Source organism: Olea europaea, unplaced genomic scaffold (genome assembly GCF_002742605.1).
Source record: "Olea europaea var. sylvestris unplaced genomic scaffold, O_europaea_v1 scaffold724, whole genome shotgun sequence".
Classification (NCBI taxonomy): domain Eukaryota; kingdom Viridiplantae; phylum Streptophyta; class Magnoliopsida; order Lamiales; family Oleaceae; genus Olea; species Olea europaea.
The window spans coordinates 245,813-265,942 of NW_019265645.1; the positions used below are offsets into that span (position 1 = coordinate 245,813).

At 37.6% G+C, this 20,130-nt stretch overlaps 2 protein-coding genes across 4 annotated transcripts in view; one reads left to right on the top strand and one right to left on the bottom strand.

Annotated features, from left to right (window-relative positions):
• Nucleotides 1-3,078, top strand: part of LOC111390895 (NADPH--cytochrome P450 reductase-like) — a 7,914-nt gene extending 4,836 nt beyond the window's left edge. Inside the window, exons 8-17 of the mRNA XM_023016018.1 lie at nt 95-187; nt 362-587; nt 685-768; nt 856-1,007; nt 1,202-1,298; nt 1,542-1,691; nt 1,780-1,857; nt 1,947-2,069; nt 2,219-2,332; nt 2,704-3,078. Of these exons, the coding sequence (XP_022871786.1) occupies nt 95-187; nt 362-587; nt 685-768; nt 856-1,007; nt 1,202-1,298; nt 1,542-1,691; nt 1,780-1,857; nt 1,947-2,069; nt 2,219-2,332; nt 2,704-2,784 (1,198 nt within the window). The 3' untranslated portion in view covers nt 2,785-3,078. The remainder of the gene's footprint in view (nt 1-94; nt 188-361; nt 588-684; nt 769-855; nt 1,008-1,201; nt 1,299-1,541; nt 1,692-1,779; nt 1,858-1,946; nt 2,070-2,218; nt 2,333-2,703) is intronic.
• Nucleotides 3,079-5,024: 1,946 nt separating this feature from the next.
• Nucleotides 5,025-17,651, bottom strand: LOC111390914 (3-oxoacyl-[acyl-carrier-protein] synthase 3 A, chloroplastic-like). Of its 3 annotated transcripts, none has more exons than XM_023016035.1 (8): nt 17,279-17,651; nt 15,503-15,651; nt 14,564-14,670; nt 13,425-13,530; nt 13,196-13,314; nt 6,050-6,114; nt 5,755-5,977; nt 5,025-5,431 (listed from the first exon to the last, which is right to left on the bottom strand). In XM_023016035.1, the coding sequence occupies exons 1-8, from the start codon at nt 17,458-17,460 to the stop codon at nt 5,210-5,212; spliced, it is 1,173 nt and encodes a 390-aa protein (XP_022871803.1). In that variant the 5' UTR covers nt 17,461-17,651; the 3' UTR covers nt 5,025-5,209. The 3 variants fall into 3 exon arrangements, with proteins under 3 accessions (XP_022871803.1, XP_022871801.1, XP_022871802.1); XM_023016033.1 differs by having other exon boundaries at nt 14,564-14,706; XM_023016034.1 differs by having other exon boundaries at nt 14,564-14,700; nt 17,279-17,650.
• Nucleotides 17,652-20,130: the final 2,479 nt, after the last annotated feature.

Here is a 20,130-nt window from a genome sequence, read left to right on the forward strand (position 1 = left end):
CTTGGGTTTTTTAGTCTCTTTTAATCTGAATGCTTGTTCTCTTTTCTTCTTCTTTTGATTGTTGTCTAAATATTTTTATGTTTTTCGATCACAGAGCTAATGTGGCATTAAAGAAGGAGCTTCACACTCCTGTATCTGACCGCTCTTGCATTCATTTGGAATTTGACATATCTTGCACCGGACTCGTGTAAGTTTATGATCTCGTTATGTAGCTTAGTATCAGTCCTATTGTTGCTTGTGTACCTCCTCTAAATACTGCTTTTGCAGTTGAAGTCAACATCCTGTTGACTACTTTGGGAAAAAGAAGAATCGATGCTTCTTTTGTTGAAATCTTGTTCACTAAACCTTCTTTTATTCTCAGCTATGAAACTGGCGATCATGTTGGTGTATACTCGGAGAATTTGATTGAAACCGTGGAGGAGGCCGAAAGGTTGCTAAATCTGCCTCCAGATACTTACTTTTCCATTCACACTGATAAGGAGGACGGCACACCACTTGGTGGAAGCACCTTGACACCTCCCTTCCCTCCTTGTACTTTAAGAGAAGCATTGACTCGATACGCCGATCTCTTGAGTGCTCCAAAAAAGGCATGTTATATGCAGTCACGTTTGTCTGTTTTTTATCTTTTACCTTGTGAGTACCAAGTCAGTGATGACCAAATGCATGTTTTTTTTTTTTTTGCAGTCTGCTTTAACTGCATTGGCAGCTTATGCTTCTGATCCAAGTGAAGCGGATCAATTGCGGCATCTTGCATCCCCTGTTGGAAAGGTTGGGATATGTTTCGAGTCCTTAAATTGAGATAGAATTTGACCCTAAATAATTTTTCTTATGAAGCTTTATTACTGATTTCTTCAGGAGGAGTATGCACAGTGGGTAGTTGCAAGTCAGAGAAGCCTCCTAGAAATAATGACAGCATTTCCATCAGCCAAGCCTCCACTTGGCGTTTTCTTTGCTGCAGTTGCTCCACGCCTGCAGCCCAGATTTTATTCAATCTCGTCTTCCCCCAAGTGAGTTCCTCTTCCTCTGATTTTTTATAAAGATGTAAATTTTGAAGTTGAGCAGCAGATTGTTGCTGTATTCTCTATCAAACTGCACGTGCTAGAGTTCTTCTTTGCAGTCTTCGAATTTCATAATATATTCTTTCTCATTTCTCCGATAGCTTTCCTTCGTGTAAACAGTTTCCTTGTTTTTTCTTATGTAGGGTTGCACCATCCAGAATTCATGTAACTTGTGCATTGGTTTACGAGAAAACGCCTACAGGACGAATTCACAAGGGTGTCTGCTCAACATGGATGAAGGTCTTGATTTATTCTTTAATCTAAATTCGTATCTTGTTGGTTAAAATGCTAAAAAGAATTAATGCTTATGTTTTCCCATGCCATTTGTATTTTCTAAATTCATAGGGGTTTTGCTGCGTTATATGTCAATAATCATTTTCCACGTCTCTTTATCTTTCATCTTACGAAGTTGTGAATAGCTTATATCTTTTAACTTGAACATTCTCTCTTAGTTCATGGAACCTGCCTTTTGCCTTTTTTCAGAATGCTGTGTCTTCAGAGGAAAGCCTCGACTGCAGTTGGGCACCAATTTTCGTGAGGAACTCTAACTTCAAACTTCCTGCTGATTCTAAAGTACCAATAATAATGATCGGGCCTGGAACTGGCTTGGCTCCCTTTAGGGGTTTCTTGCAGGTTTGAAAGCATTTCACGTCACACCTTGCTCCTTCAAATTTTGCATACTGAATCTAGAATAATAAAATAAGCCTTTATTTATTTTTAGGAACGACTAGCTCTGAAGGAATCAGGATCAGAACTTGGTCCTGCCATATTATTTTTCGGATGCAGGAACCGTAAAATGGTTAGCTGATTTGTAAATTGTATTGATGTTTTTTTTAACCTGCACGTTAGATGAAAAATGTTTTTAGTTAATTTTGCTGCTATTTGAAGGACTTCATCTACGAGGATGAGTTGAACAACTTTGTGAAAGCTGGTATAATCTCTGAACTAGTTGTTGCTTTCTCGCGAGAGGGACCCTCTAAACAATATGTCCAACACAAGATGTCCGAGAAGGTATGCATCCATCTCCAGTTTGTTCTTGCAAAATTCTCGAATTACCATCATTGGAAAGACTGCGTTGAATTTTAACGTCTTTATGGATTTTTACTGTCATATTCCATATATCTTCAGATTTTTAAGAACATGCTTCTGGTATATAACAGGCTCTAGATATCTGGAACATGATTTCTGAGGGAGGATATTTATACGTATGTGGTGATGCAAAAGGCATGGCCAGGGACGTCCACCGAACTCTCCACACCATTGTGCAAGAGCAGGTATGTCTCAACTAAATCTGTGGCTACTTTTCCTGTCATCTTGTAGGTAGCTTTGCTTGGGAATTGGGATCTTTGTTGTGTAAGAAAGTGGGGTCGAGCAATTTTGGCTTGTTCTTTCCATGTCCGCATCTTTGTTGCATTTTGACAGACCATTTATTGTATATACCAACTTGGGGGTAGTCTCTTTCGAGATCTTATAGGAGAACTCTAGGACAGCTTCCAAAAAATTAAGAAATCGACAAGAAAGTTAATAAATTCAAAGAATGGCCTCGTTTTTGAAATATTATATTTGCTTTTCGAGCACGAGGAGATTGGTGTTGTGTACAATGTCACGAGGATTAAAGTAACGTGTGTGCTGATTCTTTTTGCAGGGATCTCTAGACAGCACCAAGGCTGAGGCCATGGTGAAGAATCTACAAATGAGTGGAAGGTATCTACGCGATGTATGGTGATGATTCCTCCCCGGGTTGAAAGAAGAAGGATTAAGGGTGCGTGGAGACGAATTAACTCAGCTTTTCTATTCGCTGAGGCAAACTCATTGCTGTACATAGGGAGGCTTGCTACCGTTTCTGCAGTTAATGGAGAAGGTTGAAGTGTGAGTGTTGTTATAAAAGGATTTGGTTCTTCCCTCTACTTTCTTAAAAGATCTTAGGGTTCATGTAATTATACATTCTATCTATTCTATGACACAACAAATTATTATTTATTAGTATGAATAATACCAGGTATAGTTACTGTCCCAATGAGCCAGAAAGATGTTAAGTCAGTTTGTCATTTTTGAATTATTCAATGAATAATGATATCCATAGTCAACGGCTACAATAATGATCATATGTGTTAACTTATTATTTGAGGTAACAGAATTATAGGAAATTAATGCATCAAATAACAAATTATCACGTAAGACGGTTATTGCAGTCGTTGATTATGAATAACATTATTCACATTTAGTACTCCCTCCATTCCATTACTCATATTTAATATTACATTCGTTCTATTTATATAGACTGATTTTGTTTTTACACCGATTAAGAAATAGCATTTAGGGTGTGTTTGATTACATTTATTTTCCATGGAAAATATTAATTTTCTACGGAAAATATTAATTTTCTACCCAAATTCTTACTTGGAGTGTTTGATTGCTATTTTTTTCCATGGAAAACATTTTCCAACTTTTGAAAGTATGCCTAATTTTCCTTGTTTTTAAGGAAAATATTTTCCTTGAGTAGAGGTGGTTTTTATTTTCCACAAAAGATGGAAAATATTTTATTTTCTAGGTAATATTTTCCATGCCAATCAAACACACTCTTAATGTTTTTAAAAAATAATTTTTGCCAAAAACTTTTCTAATTTATTCTTATTTATATTTTTACAATTTCAAGATTGAGTGAGGAAATTTGGTTATAATTAAACAAATTAAATATGAGTATAAAACATTCTCAATAAAGAAAGAACTATACAGTTGAAATGAGAGAATAAGAAAAGTGAACCTATATAAATGGGATGGAGTACATAAGTAGCATGAAATCTAACCTATGAAGTTATTTTTGTTTTCAAAAGTTTGAATGCTGGAATTGTTACAAATTAAAGGTTCACATATATACATTATATGTAGCATTAAATACACCATTGTGATGAATTTTATTTTCTAAAGTAGGGGTGGACAGATATCTTGAATACAATCAAGTAGTTTAATTTTGTTCTTCTTAAGTTTAAAATTGGATAATAGGTATTAAAATCGAGAATTAACAGGATTGGTTTGGTTATAGAATAAAATCCGAAAAGAGTCGAACAGGACAATTTATTATTATTATTATTATTATTATTATTATTTTTATGAAAATTGATCCAAGCAATGGATGATTAAATGGATGTTAGTAATAGTAATACCATAAAATTGTTTTATGGTAACAACATTATTTAAGTAAAAAATTCGTTAATTTATTTGGGAAAAGAACCAAAACAATATCAAAGTTCAAATCTCATAATATACCTGCAATCGAAATTGAAGAATGAAAATATGAAATTCTAATTCTTAACTTGGGATCGCGTGAAAAAGATTAATTGTAAAGTATTGTTTTGAAAAATATTTAATTAAAAAATATGAAAAAGTTGTGGAGGAAAAATGTGTCATTAAAAATGAGTGAAATTTTTGAATAAACTTTCAAATCAAAAATATGTATGACGATCTATTCAACACCCTCTACCACCACCACCACCACATCCCGCACCCAATCCTATCTACTTGTCCCAAAACATGACTCTTTTCATTTAGTTCTAATTTTTTTGTAAAATCAAACTTGAGAATAAAATTGGGTTTTTTAACAAAATGTTGACTCGTTAATCAAACTAATGGTAAGATTGTCCACAACGATTTAAGTGCAATCAAAATAAAAGACCGAGGATGTAAATACTACATTTTAATTGTTGAGGACCAAAGTGCAAATATTAACTTTGAGTGAATATCGACCCTCTTCCTACCTTTTATTACACATAAAAACCAATATTATATATATATATATATTTTTTTTTTAATTTTCGTAAAGGCGAGGATAAAATTGATTTTTCAAATGTTGACGTTTTGAGTAAAGCAAGCAATGGTAAAATCGTCCATCAGGGACCTAAGTGCTACCAAAATAAAAGATTGAGGACGTAAAAACAATCGAACGATGATTCAAGAAAAAAGATCACAGAAAATTGAAGCTGACAAAATTTGACATACAGGAAAAAATATAATTTATTCATGCTGCTGAATTTCAATAGTAACAAGGCTAGAATAAAGAAAAGGGAGCTGAAAGAGATTATGCTAACTGGATATCGAAATGTAATCCGAATTAAAACCTTCGGAATAGGATTGCGATGGTTAATCGATCGGTCTCATCCCCATCTAATGATTGCAGAACCCCACGTAAGCCCGGCTCCAAATCCCGCAGCTGCAATTGTATGGCCTGTCCGAACCTTCCCACTCCGTACAGCTTCGTCCAATGCCAATGGAATAGATGCTGCACTTGTGTTACCATAGTTCGCCAAGTTTGACAAGATGCGTTCTGATGGGACCTCTAATCGTGTCGCTACAGCATCGATAATCCTCTGGTTTGCCTACACGTAACCAAACCCGACTTTTTTTCTTAATCACGATTGATACATGCACATAAATACTATAAGTAGGCTAGAAGAGCTTCAGAGGAAACTGGCTCAAGATGGCTTGCTCTGTAAAATCTTCTACAAAACGCAAAAACAGAAGTAGAAGCTATCCAAAATTGGCTATTCTAGAACTTAATTATTTGCTTATGAGTACTTTTTAGCTTAGCCAGACAGGCTCTTAGCCATAATCACTGTCTCGAAATTTTTATATAAAAAGATTGCATTCCAACCACACTATAATGTCTCACGCATGAAATCTTATATGTTCTGTTTCGTACCTGATGAAGAAGCAACCAATCTATGTTGGACCCGGTGAGACCTGACTTCTCTAGAGCACATTCAATAGACTGTGGAACAACACGAACAGCAAAGCGGAAGACCTCTTTACCATTCATCTGGATGCAGGAGAAGGAGGAATTTTTGGGGGGAAATCCTACAGCAGAACCATTTGTACCCAGCACATGATCCGTTTCATTTTCCCTGATGGTGGCTTTTAAGTGCCTGCAAAAGGCCTTGTTGCTCAATATAGACAAGACAACAATACATGACCGGTAAATGATAGCCGATACAAACCTTTGCCCTTCACCGTCACTATGCAAGTCAAATGCAAATAAACCATCCTCCTCACTATCACAGGCCTGCATACCAATGGAAGAAATAAAATAGCTTTATGGCAAATCGACATTATCTCCATAATATCACTTTTTAAAAACAAGGAGACCTTATGAAACTTAAGGTAGTATGTCCAAAACATGGGTATTTTAGAAGTTTTATTATTTTCAGCTATTGGATGTTCAGTGTTATTCAAGTATATACACTGGCATACCGCCCTCGCAAAGCAAACAGATACATAGTTTAAGGTTATTTACACAGTCGAACTTTCGTTTACTCATACGTAGAAAGACAGACGGTGAAAACGACAAGTATAAAAAAAATTTAAAGATGCAGATCTCATGTGAGGTGTTGGTTATCACAAGAGATGAATGCACATGGTACATAATGGCATATGAAACAGAAAAACATTGCAAAAAGCTCCCAGATCCACAAGCCAAATAACTTCTGCAGCGTAGAAATGGAAGACGGGGACTCATTACAAATCCATTGTTTTTGGGTGATAGTTCACAACATCTCCAGTGTGCAACACATGGCTTGCACTCTATGTAATCATTTAGACCAAAGCTGTATGTAAAGAATACCCAGAATCCCATGGCCAGGTTTCACGGGGTGCCTTTCTTCTTGGCATAGAAAGGGACACCGTGCGGCAGTAGTCTGCTTCGCTAGACTACCTTCCGCCTTTTCTCGGACTTGTCGGGACGAAAGAAAATTTGATTGCAATTTTGTAGAAAGCTTACAATAGAGAATTTGAATACATTGAAAGTAAATTGAACATTGATTGATGAAAACTGAACATTACAATTGATGAAAGCAGAAAATTACAAATGCTGGTGTAGGGGACGGACACCAGTGAGTTTGAAAGATTTTTGAATGACTAATACCCCCTATAATAGCATTCTGAACAAAAACCTAAGTGATGGGAGTAGACGTTTAAAAGACGAGGAATCATATTAAACGTTTACCAATATCAGAGCTATTTTACAACCGAAATAACTATTACAATGAAATGAAAATTACAACTTAAACTTGAAGTAATATTTACAATGTGCGGTCGAAGTTGGACAAACTGCGGCTGCGATAGTGTCAAAGGAGCTAAGTAAAGCTGCGGTCCTTGACATTCTCCCCCATTTGTTTTGGCGACGTCCTCGGTGCCATCAATGCATGATATGCTTCAATTAATGATTTGAAGGCTCCGAGATCTTTTCCTCTTTCCCAAGTATTCTCCTCGCTGCTGCATCCCATCCATTTAACCAAGTATTCCTGATGATCTTTTCTAGAAGCTCGAGTGATTCGATGGTCAAGAATAGCTTCTGCAACCTTCTTTCCAGCTTTCTTCAGTTTAAATACAGGTCGCTTTGGCTCATTTCTAGATGCGTCCTCCTTATCCGCAAAGTATGGCTTCAACACACTAACATGAAAGACCTTGTGGATTTTACACCATGAAGAGAGTTCAACTCTGTATGCAACTCTTCCAATCCTCTTCACGATGGGTAATGGTCCGATGTATTTTGGCGATAATCTTGAGTCTTTCCCTCTTGTTAGTTTGTAAACATTTCTGTCGGGAAGCTTAACCATTACCAGATTTCCAACATTGAATTCAATGAAACGGCGCTTTAGGTCTGCAGCCTTTTTATACCGTTTTTGAGCTTTCTCAAGATAACTCCGAGCAATTTCAATATTTCGTTTCCACTCTTGAGAAAAGTTCTTTGTTTGAGGGGACTTGGTACTTCGTTCAATATCCACTGTACGAGGGAGTAGCGGTTGCTGGCCAGTAACAATCTCAAAATGACTCTTATTGGTAGAAGAGCTCTTTTGGGCATTGAAGCAAATTTGGGCCGCATCCAAAAGTTTTACCCAATTTTTCTGCGAAGTAGGGATAAAGCGCCGAAAATATTCTTCTAGCATAGAATTGAAGTGCTCCGTCCGTCCGTCAGATTGTGGGTGAAAACTAGAACTCATGCTCAAAGTTGAACCAAGAAGTTTGAACAACTCAGTCCAAAATATGCCAGTGAAACGAGGATCTCGATCACTGACGATGTCCTTAGGCAGCCCCCAGTATTTGACAATATGTTTGAAGAAGAGTTGAGCTGTCTCTTCCGCAGATACATACTTAGGCACTGCAATGAAAATTGCATATTTTGATAGACGGTCCACCACGACAATGATAGTGCCAAAATCCTCAACTTTTGGCAACCCAATAATGTAGTCCATCGATATACTTTCGAATGGCCGGGTTGGGAAGGAAAGGGGCTCCAGCAAGCTCACCTTTTTCTGATGATCCGCCTTATCTTGCTGACAAATAAGATAAGTTTTTACATATGTTGCAATGTCGTCCCGCATTTGAGGCCAGTAGTATGCACGTTGCAGTAGTGCACAAGTGCGTTCCTCTCCGGGATGCCCTGCCTAAATTGTGTCATGGCATTCCGTAATTAGTGATTTCCTCAGATCTCCGCCCTTAGGAACATATAGGCGGTCTCCCTTTGTCTTTACTAGTTCCCCATCGAGCCAGAACTGTTAAGTTTTACCTTGCTTGATAAGGTCGACCAAATATTGGGTAGTCGGGTCCTTGTCCATAAGTGCCCGAATTTGGTCTTTAGTGTTCGTGGAGACTGCGCTCTCTGAAAGAGCAGCTATAGAGCAGATGGCAGCTAAATCGGCCCGTCGACTAAGAGCATCAGCAACATGATTACTAGAGCCGGGACGATACTCTAACATAAAATTGAACTCTGAAAGGAATTCCTGCCAACGAGCCTGTTTGCTTGATAGTTTTGATTGGGACATGAAGTGACTAACTGCAGTGTTATCCGTCTTCACAATAAATGGAGACCCAAGCAGATAGTGACGCCATCCTCTGAGACAATGGACAACTGCTAACAATTCCTTTTCATGTGCCAAGTAACGACGTTCTGTCTGGTTTAACTTCCAGCTCTCATATGCTACCGGATGTCCTTCTTGCATGAGAACTCCACCAAGGGCAAAATCTGAAACATCTGTATGAACTTCGAATGGTTTAGCCATATCCGGTAAGGCTAAAATCGGGTTCGTCCACATGGACTTCTTCAACCTTTCAATAGCAGCTTGGCATTGGGATGACCAATCCCAATCCTTATCCTTCTTTGTCAATTCAGTAAGTGGCAGTGCAATTTCTGAGTAGCCTTTCACAAATTTTCGATAGTAATTGCATAACCCAAGAAATGAACGTACATCATGTACGGTTTTGGGTGGTTGCCAATCTTTGATGGCTGTAACCTTCTTCGAATCCATGCGGATTTTACCTTGTTCAATGATGTGACCCAAGAAACTGATAGATATCTGAGCAAATGAGCATTTAGACGGCTTAGCATAAAGTTCATTCTCTCGTAGCCGATTAAAAACTTGCCTCACATGCTGGACATGTTCCTCCAATATCTCGCTGTAGATTATTATGTCATCCAAGTACACCACGACAAAATCATTTAAGAACCCGTGAAGTACCTGATTCATCATAGTACAAAATGTTGCTGGAGCGTTTGTCAAACCAAAAGGCATCACTTTAAATTCAAAGGCTCCATATCTGGTTACCACCGTAGTTTTTGCTTCATCTCCCTCCTTGATCCGAACTTGCCAGTATCCGGACCTAAGATCAATTTTTGTGTAATACTTCGCCCGACTCAGTCGATCGAAGCAATCCGCAACCAGTGGGATAGGATAGCTATTCTTCACAGTGATCTTGTTCAAGGCTCGATAGTCGCAGCACATTCTAAGAGAACCATCAGCCTTTTTCTGAAACAATACAGGAGCTCCGTATGACGACTTCGCAGGCACAATTATTCCACTCTCCAGCATTTCCCCCAATTGCTTCCTAAGCTCTTCAAGCACGGGCTGAGACATACGGTATGATGCCCTGGCGGGAGGTTTGGCGCCTGGAATGAGTTCAATTTCATGATCAATCATCCTTCTTGGTGGTAATTTCTTTGGTAATTCTTCCGACATGATATCCTCAAATTCCCGAATAAGCCTTTTAACGGGTTTTGGAATAGGACCATTTGCTTCTTCGATCTCCTCTAATCGAAGAGTGCACAAAAAAAGGGTTCATTTCTCTTGAAACCCTTACTAAATTGCATGGCTGAGATACTCTTCTCGCCCATCCTCCCAACCTGTGTAGGGATGACATACGGCTTATTACCCATCATCATTAACGAATCGGAATATGGCAACACTGCTGTCTTAGTATCCCGAAGAAATTCCAATCCTAGAATAAGCTTGAAATCATCCATCTGAACTGCAGATAAATTTGTCCTTCCCTCGAAAGGACCTGCTTTGATCAACACCGATTTCGCCACTCCAGCTATTGGTTGAGCAGCGGAATTGATTGCTTTGACTTTTCCACTACCCTTTTCTAAAACAAGTCCGAGCCGCTCTACTTCGGTACATGCAAGGTAGTTGTGGGTAGCACCTGTATCCACCATAGCCCTGATTGGCTTCCCATCGATTTTTACATCAATGTATATTAAGCCTTTAGCCATACAAATTCGTGCCTTCGCTTCTCCCATCTTTGCCTCTTTCAATGGGACATCATCATTTTCAGCAACCCGATGCAACAGTGTGTTGCACCGATGTGAAAATGCCCCAACTACTTCCTCATCCTCTTCAGAGTCAGTCTCATTATGACAATTAGCCTGTGGGGCCTCTTGCTTTGAACTTGGCCCGCCACTTGCTAACTGACAATATGCATTCACCATCCGCTTTTGAGGACAATCCGACACCCGATGAGGTCCGTCACATAAAAAGCACTTCAATTTGGGAGTGGCATCAGTTCGGCCCTCTGTTGCTTTTCCTTTGTTCCAGTTGTTACTGTTGCTGCCGTTAAAATTTCCTTGACGGCTATTATGATAGTTTCCCTGAAAGCCACGGGTGTTTTGATAGGCTCCATCTCTATTCTGAGAGTAACGCTCTCCCCTATTTGGGTTCGAGCTGGGTCTGTAAGATCTGTTACCACCTCCAATTGCTTGATTACTCCTCGAAAGTCGATCTTTTCTAGATTCTGTTTGGTATTCGCTCAAGCATTCAGCGGCTCCCATGGCCGTGCTCAAATCAGTAACCTTCTGTCTTTGAAGTTCCGTGCGTGTCCACGGTTTCAACCCTTCCATAAAGGTGAAGAGCTTATCCTTTTCCGACATATCTCGAATATTCAGTATATGCCCTGAAAAAGATTTCACATACTCCCTGATAAAGCTCGTGTGTTTCAGGTCTTGAAGTGCCCGTCGAGCCTGATACTCGACATTTTCCGGGAAAAACTGCGATCTGATCGCTTCCTTGAGGAGATCTCAAGAATCAATTCGAATCCTGTGGGCCTGAATGTCAGCATATTTGGTTCGCCACCATAGTTTTGCATCTCCACCCAGATACATGGTAACCGTGTTTACGTTTTTAGTTTCGTCTTCGATCGAAGCTGCTAGAAAGTACCGTTCCATATCAAACAAGAAGTTTTCGACTTCTTTTGCATCACGTGTCCCTCCGTAGGTACACGGTTCAGGAATTCTGAGTCTAGGAGCATACTCGAGTACGGGAGCTTGCTCATTGCCCACCGCACGTTGGAGTACCCGCAATTGAGCTCTCAACGCTTCCATTTCATCCTGCAGATCAGGAATGATTGCAGCAGCTTCAGCCATTGCTGCAGAAGCTCTTTGGCTTTCATCCAATTGGATGTGTAATCCACGAATCTCAGATTCGGCCATCTTGACTTTTTCCTCGAGACCTTCCATAGCATAGCACAACCTAGTAGTTATCTCATCAAGCGCATCCACGCGCTGTTTTGTAGTACCCTTCTTTTGAGGCTCTACCACTTCAGTGGTGTGGGATGTAATTGGATCCATAGCTTTCTTATCGAGGGTCGTGAGCTGCAGCTTTGATACCAACTTTCACGGGGTGCCTTTCTTCTTGGCACGGAAAGGGACACCGTGCGACAGTAGTCTGCTCATCTAGACTACCTTCCGCCTTTTCTCGGTCGTGTCGGGACGAAAGAAAATTTGATTGCAATTTTGTAGAAAGCTTACAATAGAGAATTTGAATACATTGAAAATAAATTGAACATTGATTGATGAAAACTGAACATTACAATTGATGAAAGCAGAAAATTAGAAATGCTGGTGCAGGGGGCGGACACCAGTGAGCTTGAAAGATTTTTGAATGACTAATATCCCCTATAATAGCATTCTGAGCAAAAACCTAAGTGACGTGAGTAGACGTTTAAAAGACGAGGAATCATACTAAATGTTTACCAATATCAGAGCTATTTTACAACTGAAATAACTATTACAATGAAAAGAAAATTACAACTCAAACTTGAGGTAATATTTACAATGTGCGGCCGAAGTTGGGCAAATTGCGGCTGCGATAGTGTCAAGGGGCTAAGTAAAGCTACGGTCCTTGACACCAGGTCACGACATACCAGAGCTATGTTTACTTTTTGCCAAATCCCACTAGACAACTAGATCGTTTATTACACACTGTGGACAGGACATATCGAAGCAAGGAAAGCAGTTTATTTGCTAAATTTTCTTGACTGGTGAGCACAGGCAGCTTATTTAAGGTTCAGTTCATAGTCTATTTGAGATTTCTTGTACACAAGTAAAAATCGGTGTTATCGCCTGCATACACTATTGAACTATTTACCAGAATGACCATGCTCCAGAAGCACACAGGCAATGGCAACACCCTCAAATTTCAAGAAATTTCTTTTAAATATTCATACATTCCTTATTTTTCTGAAATTCACCCATTCATATTCCAATATTCATAAATTTGGACCCATAACAATCCACAGAGCAGTTGTGCATCTCAGCTGAACGCTAGGAAGGATGACTTGTGCATCTTTATGCATGCCTATATTCACAAGCGTGCTTGCCGAAAACGCAAATGCAAAAAGGATTTCAAATGCTCATTATATATATAACTTGAAAAAAATATGGAAATAAGAACACTTAGCAGAAAGTGACAGAGAATCAACTCCCAAAATGCATAAAAAAGAAGAACTGACTTCAAATCAATGAGTACAGTAGTACATCCCTTCCTCAATGGGAGACCAAGCAGAACAAATGGAACTAAAAAGATAGCACCCAGTACCTGAACCAACACTGCGCCAGCAGCATCACCAAAGAGAATGCAGGATCCTCTATCTGTCCAATCAACATGGCGAGAAAGAGCATCAGCCCCTATTACAAGAACATTTTTAAAGCCACCCCCTGCAATATATAGCAACAGGATTTGAGCCCTGATTACCGCTGTAATATGGGTGATAGTGAAAATTATACAGCTATTAGAACCTCCTTATCATGTAGCATTGAAATTTTACCTCTAATGTGGCAGGCAGCTGAGACTAATCCCAACACAAACCCACTGCAAGCAGCTGTGATATCATAAGCCAATGGATTATTTTTGCAGCCTAGTGCCTTTTGAATCTGGCACATTAAACAATTATCAGGAAGATAGAAGACTCCAGGGAAAAATCCAGAAGCAAATAAGTGAAATATCCTATACATTATATGAGTTCATTGAACAAAATGAGAAGCAAATTAAGCACTAAGAAGCATTCAAATACTTGACAACACAACAGAAAATGCAAAATATCGGTAAAAACCCAACTATGATGGTCATAGTTCAAAGATGCAAGTCTCTTGCTATGATGAACAATGTGTCACTAGATTTTTAACATGGAGACAGAGCCACAATATAATTGTGACAAAAGCGTACATTAGATTTTAATGCTATGAACTCTCCATTCTATGCAGTCAATGTTTCCCACTACAATCCCTACTAACAGAAGTGAAGTGATTCCTATCTTTCAGTGTATAAGACCCTGAAACCACCTTATCTATTACATTTAGGTCATTAAGGGCAAAGGAATTTATTTATTTATTTTTTACTTCAACAAGCTTCCTTATGTGCATGTCGCCTTATTCATTTAATGAATACTAAAAATATAATTTTCATAACTGGGTGGAAGTAAAACTTGAGAAATTTTGCCTGCTCCACTACGAAAACTAAAAAATCCGTGGTTTCCCAGTGGAACCCTATTTCGCCCAAGTTGTTTCGGAACTGGAAAAAAGAAGCACACTTCCCCATATTCAAATCTCACCTTCAGTTTTGGGGACCGAAGGCAATTCTCCTGTGCTAAATTGCTTCATCTAAAAGTTTACGCAAGAGAAGCAAATTATGCCCCAGTTTGGGCTTTATTTTAATTTTAATCCATTTTTCTCTTTCTTCTTTTCAACCACACATTCCTATAAACCCAAAATTTTTCCTTCTTTTTTAATCACACATTCTCCAAAAAATACTATTCCAAAATACATTTTTCCCTAAAAAAAAATTAATTTTAACAGGGGCTATTTATTGATATTTTAACTTCAATATAAATCCTTCTTTTTAGAAGTTCATTTTTGAATACTTAAGATTTCAAATCAAATTACATCAGAATATAATACAAATGTGCACCTGAGGAGCACTGCCAAATAAATCATCTGGAGTTGAAGTACACATCAACACGAGGTCCACATCATCAGGATCAACTTCTGCCATCTCGAGAGCTTTCTTTGCCGCCTCTGCAGCCAGAACAGTCAAACTTTCTCTCCCTGCAACTGAATGAGTTACAAGAAAGCAAAATGGTGTTCGAATACTTAGAATATCACTCTTATATACTCTCCATAATCCTAAACCCACTCCTACATATGATAATTACCCGTAAAGAAGGAAGGATAAGTTTCAGGAAGCTCTATTTTGCCAGAATGTTTTTGGTGCTAGTAGTTTAACTTGAATGGGGTTATGAAGCCTGATTCTCATTCAAAAACTCAGCATGAGCATAAGCAGAGCTCAGGCCACTCAACTTAGAAGTGGAAGAGGATCATAACATGTATATACTGGTCCTACTGTTTCATCAATCCAATAATCAGAATTACAACGTATGATTTCATTGGTTGAATTTCTAACCAAACTGATATCAATTATAAACAAACCGACCAAGTATTCATGGTTACGTTTCTAGTCTTTTGCTAGCTATAATTTTAAATAACTGCCAAATGGCAATTGACGAGGAAGGATAGTACCTCCAAAACTTTTGTTTTGACATATCAATGTACAATGTAGCTATACTAGAGTAGCTTTAGGCCTCTCGGAATTTATAAATAGATAGTTTCCTTAATAAAGTCCCTTATTGATAAGCTATTAGGTGATAATTTGACAAGGGTTAGAGCCCAAAAATACACAAACCTGCTAACATGAATGCATAAGTAAATTTTTACTTCACACGGCACTGATTTTCGAGTTCTAAGTAACCTAGAAGTTAGAACTACTCGTAGGACTTATGTTCAAGCTTTAAGTAACCTAGAACTACACAATAGAGATCAAATCAGCAACAAACTGCAAGGAAAAGCTTACCAGAAAGTACTCTTCTATTTCGTATTCCTGTCCGAATAGATATCCATTCATCATTAGTATCAACAATTTTTGCAAGATCATCATTAGAAATCTGAAGACATGGTACTGCAGAACCACATCCAACTAACTTGCAGCCTCTGCTGACAAGCCTGCACAAATTTTATATCAAAACTAGAGAGAGATGAAAGCATAAACCATCTAATGATATGAGACATCAGCCCCATGAGGACAACGACAACCAGCTTGCCTAATTTTCACTCTGCGACACAGGGAAGTTAGTTTTTGAAAGAGGCCAATTTGACAGAAAAACAACAAACTAATACAAAAAATGCAAAGCATTTTAAACAGAGAAAAAAATCACTAAAAAGGTCATTTAAACAAGTCATCAGTCAAGGATATCAAAAGAAGAACCTCTCAGGCTTTAGCAAGATGAAAGACTTTAATGATTGACATAAACTTCTGATAGCACAAATAATGCCTCCATTTGAGTTTCATTTTGTTTTCCTAAAATTCCTTTTTTAAAAGTCAAACATTAATTCTAATCACACATTTTGTAGGATCCACTTACCAACCACTCATTTCTTGAAAAATAAAATTTTTGCAAAACAAAATGAAACACAAATAGAGGCAACATTAATACGCTTGGGTAGTGACAAATGCTCAAATGTGCATACGGATATAATCATAGTATTTGTACATAATGCAAAGATATAATTATTACTTGTTATGTTTGAAAATGTATATCTTGTCTATACTGGTCCCCTTTTTTTAAAAAAAATTGAAATTTGCGGCATTGAATTTACTTGTGGACAAAATCAATTACAAAATAAGAAAATTTAAACCTGGTATATCACTTACAAAAACTTGCATTTTCTTAAATATGATTTCCTTGTTAATAAGATAAAATAGTGAGGAAAGTTGAAAATAAATAATCTTTAATGCATTCTAACAAAGGCAAAGAATTCGGCTTCAAAATAGAACCACCACATGGTAACAAAATTCACATCTTAAGTGACCTCATCCAATTCATGATTACACCAGCTACACACAAGATTTAGATGTAAAAGGATTGTATCGCTGACACCTGTGAATCCTTTTTTAATAAAATCTATACAGAACCGATAACCTTGGCTGGTAATTTCAATACAACCATAAGAATAAACAACAGTACCGAGCAACCTTATGACTGAAACATGAACTTACCATCTTTTACACCCCGAGCAAGTTGAGAAACTACTTTATCCACTCTAGTTTACTCTTGCATTACAAAACTAATAATTCCTAAGCCAATGCCAGCACATCTAGTGGCCTGTGTGATGAAGAGCAATTCTGAATAATGTTACGGATGACATTTTAGGCAAATGGATTGGGATTGACGAGCTCCAATCCAAATAATAAAATTTCCCCCAAAAGGACCTTCACTATACAGCTGAAAATGTCGATTATCCAAATAAACGCCCATTAAATTGTTCAGACACCAAGTGACATGCAAGAGTAATAACTCCCCCCTTCCCCCAAACTTCATTCACCTATTAGTACTCATTCTCAATGAGATTGACATAACTGCAAACATTTCAATTACAAAACCTTCGGTTTTACTACTCAGTCACAAAACCCCAATAATTTCTCTATTAAAAATAAGCTAGATCGAATCCTCATCCAAAAAACTCAAAATCTTAAATATTTTAAATCAACACCAATAAAACCTTTTGTCAATTACAAGATTAAGCTGATTAAAAATGGGCAAAGATTAAAACTACACGAAGAACTAGTTACCTGGGCACCCTAGATTCAGAAGGGGCGAGCTTATCTGCACCTTGGACAGTGCTGGAACACAGTACTCTCTTGGAGACACCCTCAGAAAACCAAAACCCAGATCGATAAATGCCTATAGATGGAGTAAATCTCCTCTTCATATTAGGCAGTGTTGGTGTATACAGACCAGATGCACTTGCCATTTCTTTTGGCAGATAAACGGGCGATAAAGGTGGGTTCTTTAAAACTTATTTATACAAAAACAGAATACCCATAAATTAATTCGATTTCCTTAAAAGAAATAAAAGCAGTTCAATTAAAACTGAAATATGAAAAAAAGAAAAGGAGACGGAAAGAACAATGGTATTTTTTTCACTATCTTTGGGGGCGGGGGGGGGGGGGGCCCGGTTCTCTCATCATGCACTTTACATCTGCATTCACAGTTGAATCTTTCTTATTAAAAGTCAAAATTTTTATGTCGGTCCCCATTGTACTGCCTCAATAGCATATTAGTCTTGGACTTTTAAAAATAAGACCACAAAAATTAAAATCATTGGTATATAGTTGGAGGAGAACTGAAATTAGGGTTTAATTCTTGATACCTAACAAATGCACGGAAGGATCATTAAGGCTCGTTGACACGAAAATATAAAATATAGATATAAAAAGCTAGTTATAGTAGTCTTGAACACTATAGATTGGATATAATTCATGCGAAGAACTCGTGAACAAAATAACGACTATTATTCGTGAACGCTTGAATTTTTTATTATAATTGCACAATCAATAAAAATAATCCAAACAATGTAAAATTGTCACATAGTGATTGTGAGAAAAGTCTCATTTCAAATGTTAAGCATCAAAATTGGGATAAAATATTAGCTTCATAAGATTGGACAGTCCGTTCATCGATTGGTAGGAAATTGTATGGTCATGTTATTGAAGGTCAGTTATGCAATTAAAATGAAATGTTGGGAACAATTTGATATTTTTGTATGTTGGAGAGAAATTTGATTAAGACAGTAGGTTAGGAACCACTAGTGCAATTTGATCTTCTCCTTCTTTTTACACCCTAGCTTTTGAAGTTGAAAAGTCACTTATGAAATCAACTCCAACATGTTCTCAACTTTAAAGAAAAATTAAGCAGTATCAACAGAGATAATGCCCAAGTAAATTACTTATTTCAATAATATCAAGATAAGCAGTTTCTTTTCTTACAAGAGATGCCAAGCTTAACATACTTTAATGTCAAATTAAATAACTCAAATTTTCTTTTTCAATTTAAGAGTGAAAAATTATTTTTTTAAAATCATCTTTTAATATAAGTAAATTTACTTAAAAAAAGTAATTCTTTTGAAAATATCCAGACGTGGTTCTATACCCCAATTTTCTTGTCGTGACAATTAAAGGTGTTCATGGGTTAGTTGAGCTACATTTTGGTATAGTGTTGGTGGGACTCTCCACCAAGTGGGTAACAGATGGTTGTGATTAAGTTAGCAACGTGTTAGAGCACATCTAAGAGATTATTTAAATATAAGATACTCTCAATTTTAAATAGATAATTTTTAAAATAATGCTTCAAAAGACTCTTTAAATTAATATTTTAATTTAGAGAGTGGGTTTGACTTTATAATTAAATGCATTCAAAGTAATTCAATTTTTAATGTAGAAAAATAATAAAATAATCTAAAAAAAAACTAATTAAAATAAAAGATGGAGAAAAATAATAAATTTTTTTTAGAGTAATAAAATTAATTGTTAAATATAAAGAGTTTGTTGGAGTATTTCAAAATTTTAACTCTCTAAATTCATATATATACTTTTCAAATAATAGAATATGTTCATTAAAAATAGACGTGTAGGTGTAAGTAAAGATGTTTCTTAGTTCTTACCTGATGCTACTAAAAAATAGTACCTGAAAGACCTCAAACTCGATGATTGAACTCCGAACTTTTATGAACACGAATGGCCTTCGAATATCTGCAACGAAAACAACGAGGTATGTGCTCATCGTCCCTCCGATGCTTAAGTCAGATAGGGATTTTAGTGTGTGAGGTTATAAACTGAAAATAATAAAAAACGTACCTCAGAAATGAGCCCAGGTTGTGTATTTATAGGTGTTAATAATAGAGTCCTAGAAGGACTTATCCTTTTGTGGTCCCTATCTTCGTAGGATAAGGAGTTAGTGTTTCATTCTAAGTGTTCAAACATTGTTTGAGTCGAAGAAGGAGTCAAATTGGGTAAGGATTGTAGGTTGGACAGGATTTGTGTTCTCATAGGTCGACATAAAGACCAGACATGACGACAATAACCCCGACCTTATATGCTCGACCTCACATTGGTGGATTTGGTTGAGGGTAAGTTAGGGCTATGTACTCGAGTTCGGGACTGATAGGTTCTAGGGTGATCACAGGCCCCCGTGCATCGAGGTCGTAGATTTCTCTCCAAGCTTGATCTATGAGCGAAGACGTAGAGTTATAAATGTCCAGGTGTCTTTCCATGTGTCGAGCGTTTGATGGGATGTCAGAGAGCGACCTAAGATGGCCGCCACGTGTAATGTCAGAGCACGACCTTAGATGCCCGCCACATGTCTTGGTCCAATGGTTGAGATTGCACGACCGTTGGTATTCCACAGTCCCCTATAAATACCTCAACTTTCACCCCCCATTTTTCACTTTTCACTCTCATCTCTACGTAAATCGAGCTCGAGTTCGGGGAAGAGGGTTGGTGAGCGATCGTCGGAAAAGATAAGAGTTCGAGCTTTTAAGTTGCTTATTTGATTATAATAGAATGTCGTGTAGTGGTAGCAATAGTAAGGGGTCGAGCACTAGCGACAGTAGCACCCTCTCTAGGTCAGGCTCAAATGTTAAGCA

Coding starts and splice junctions, on each gene's coding strand:
- LOC111390914 (XM_023016033.1), bottom strand. CDS start 17,460: ATGGCAAGTGCATCTGGTCTGTATACACCAACACTGCCTAATATGAAG. Junction 15,652..17,278: donor TCTGAATCTAGGGTGCCCAG/GTAACTAGTTCT, acceptor AAATTTGTGCAG/GCTTGTCAGCAGAGGCTGCA. Junction 6,115..13,195: donor CTGGCGCAGTGTTGGTTCAG/GTACTGGGTGCT, acceptor ATTGGTATGCAG/GCCTGTGATAGTGAGGAGGA.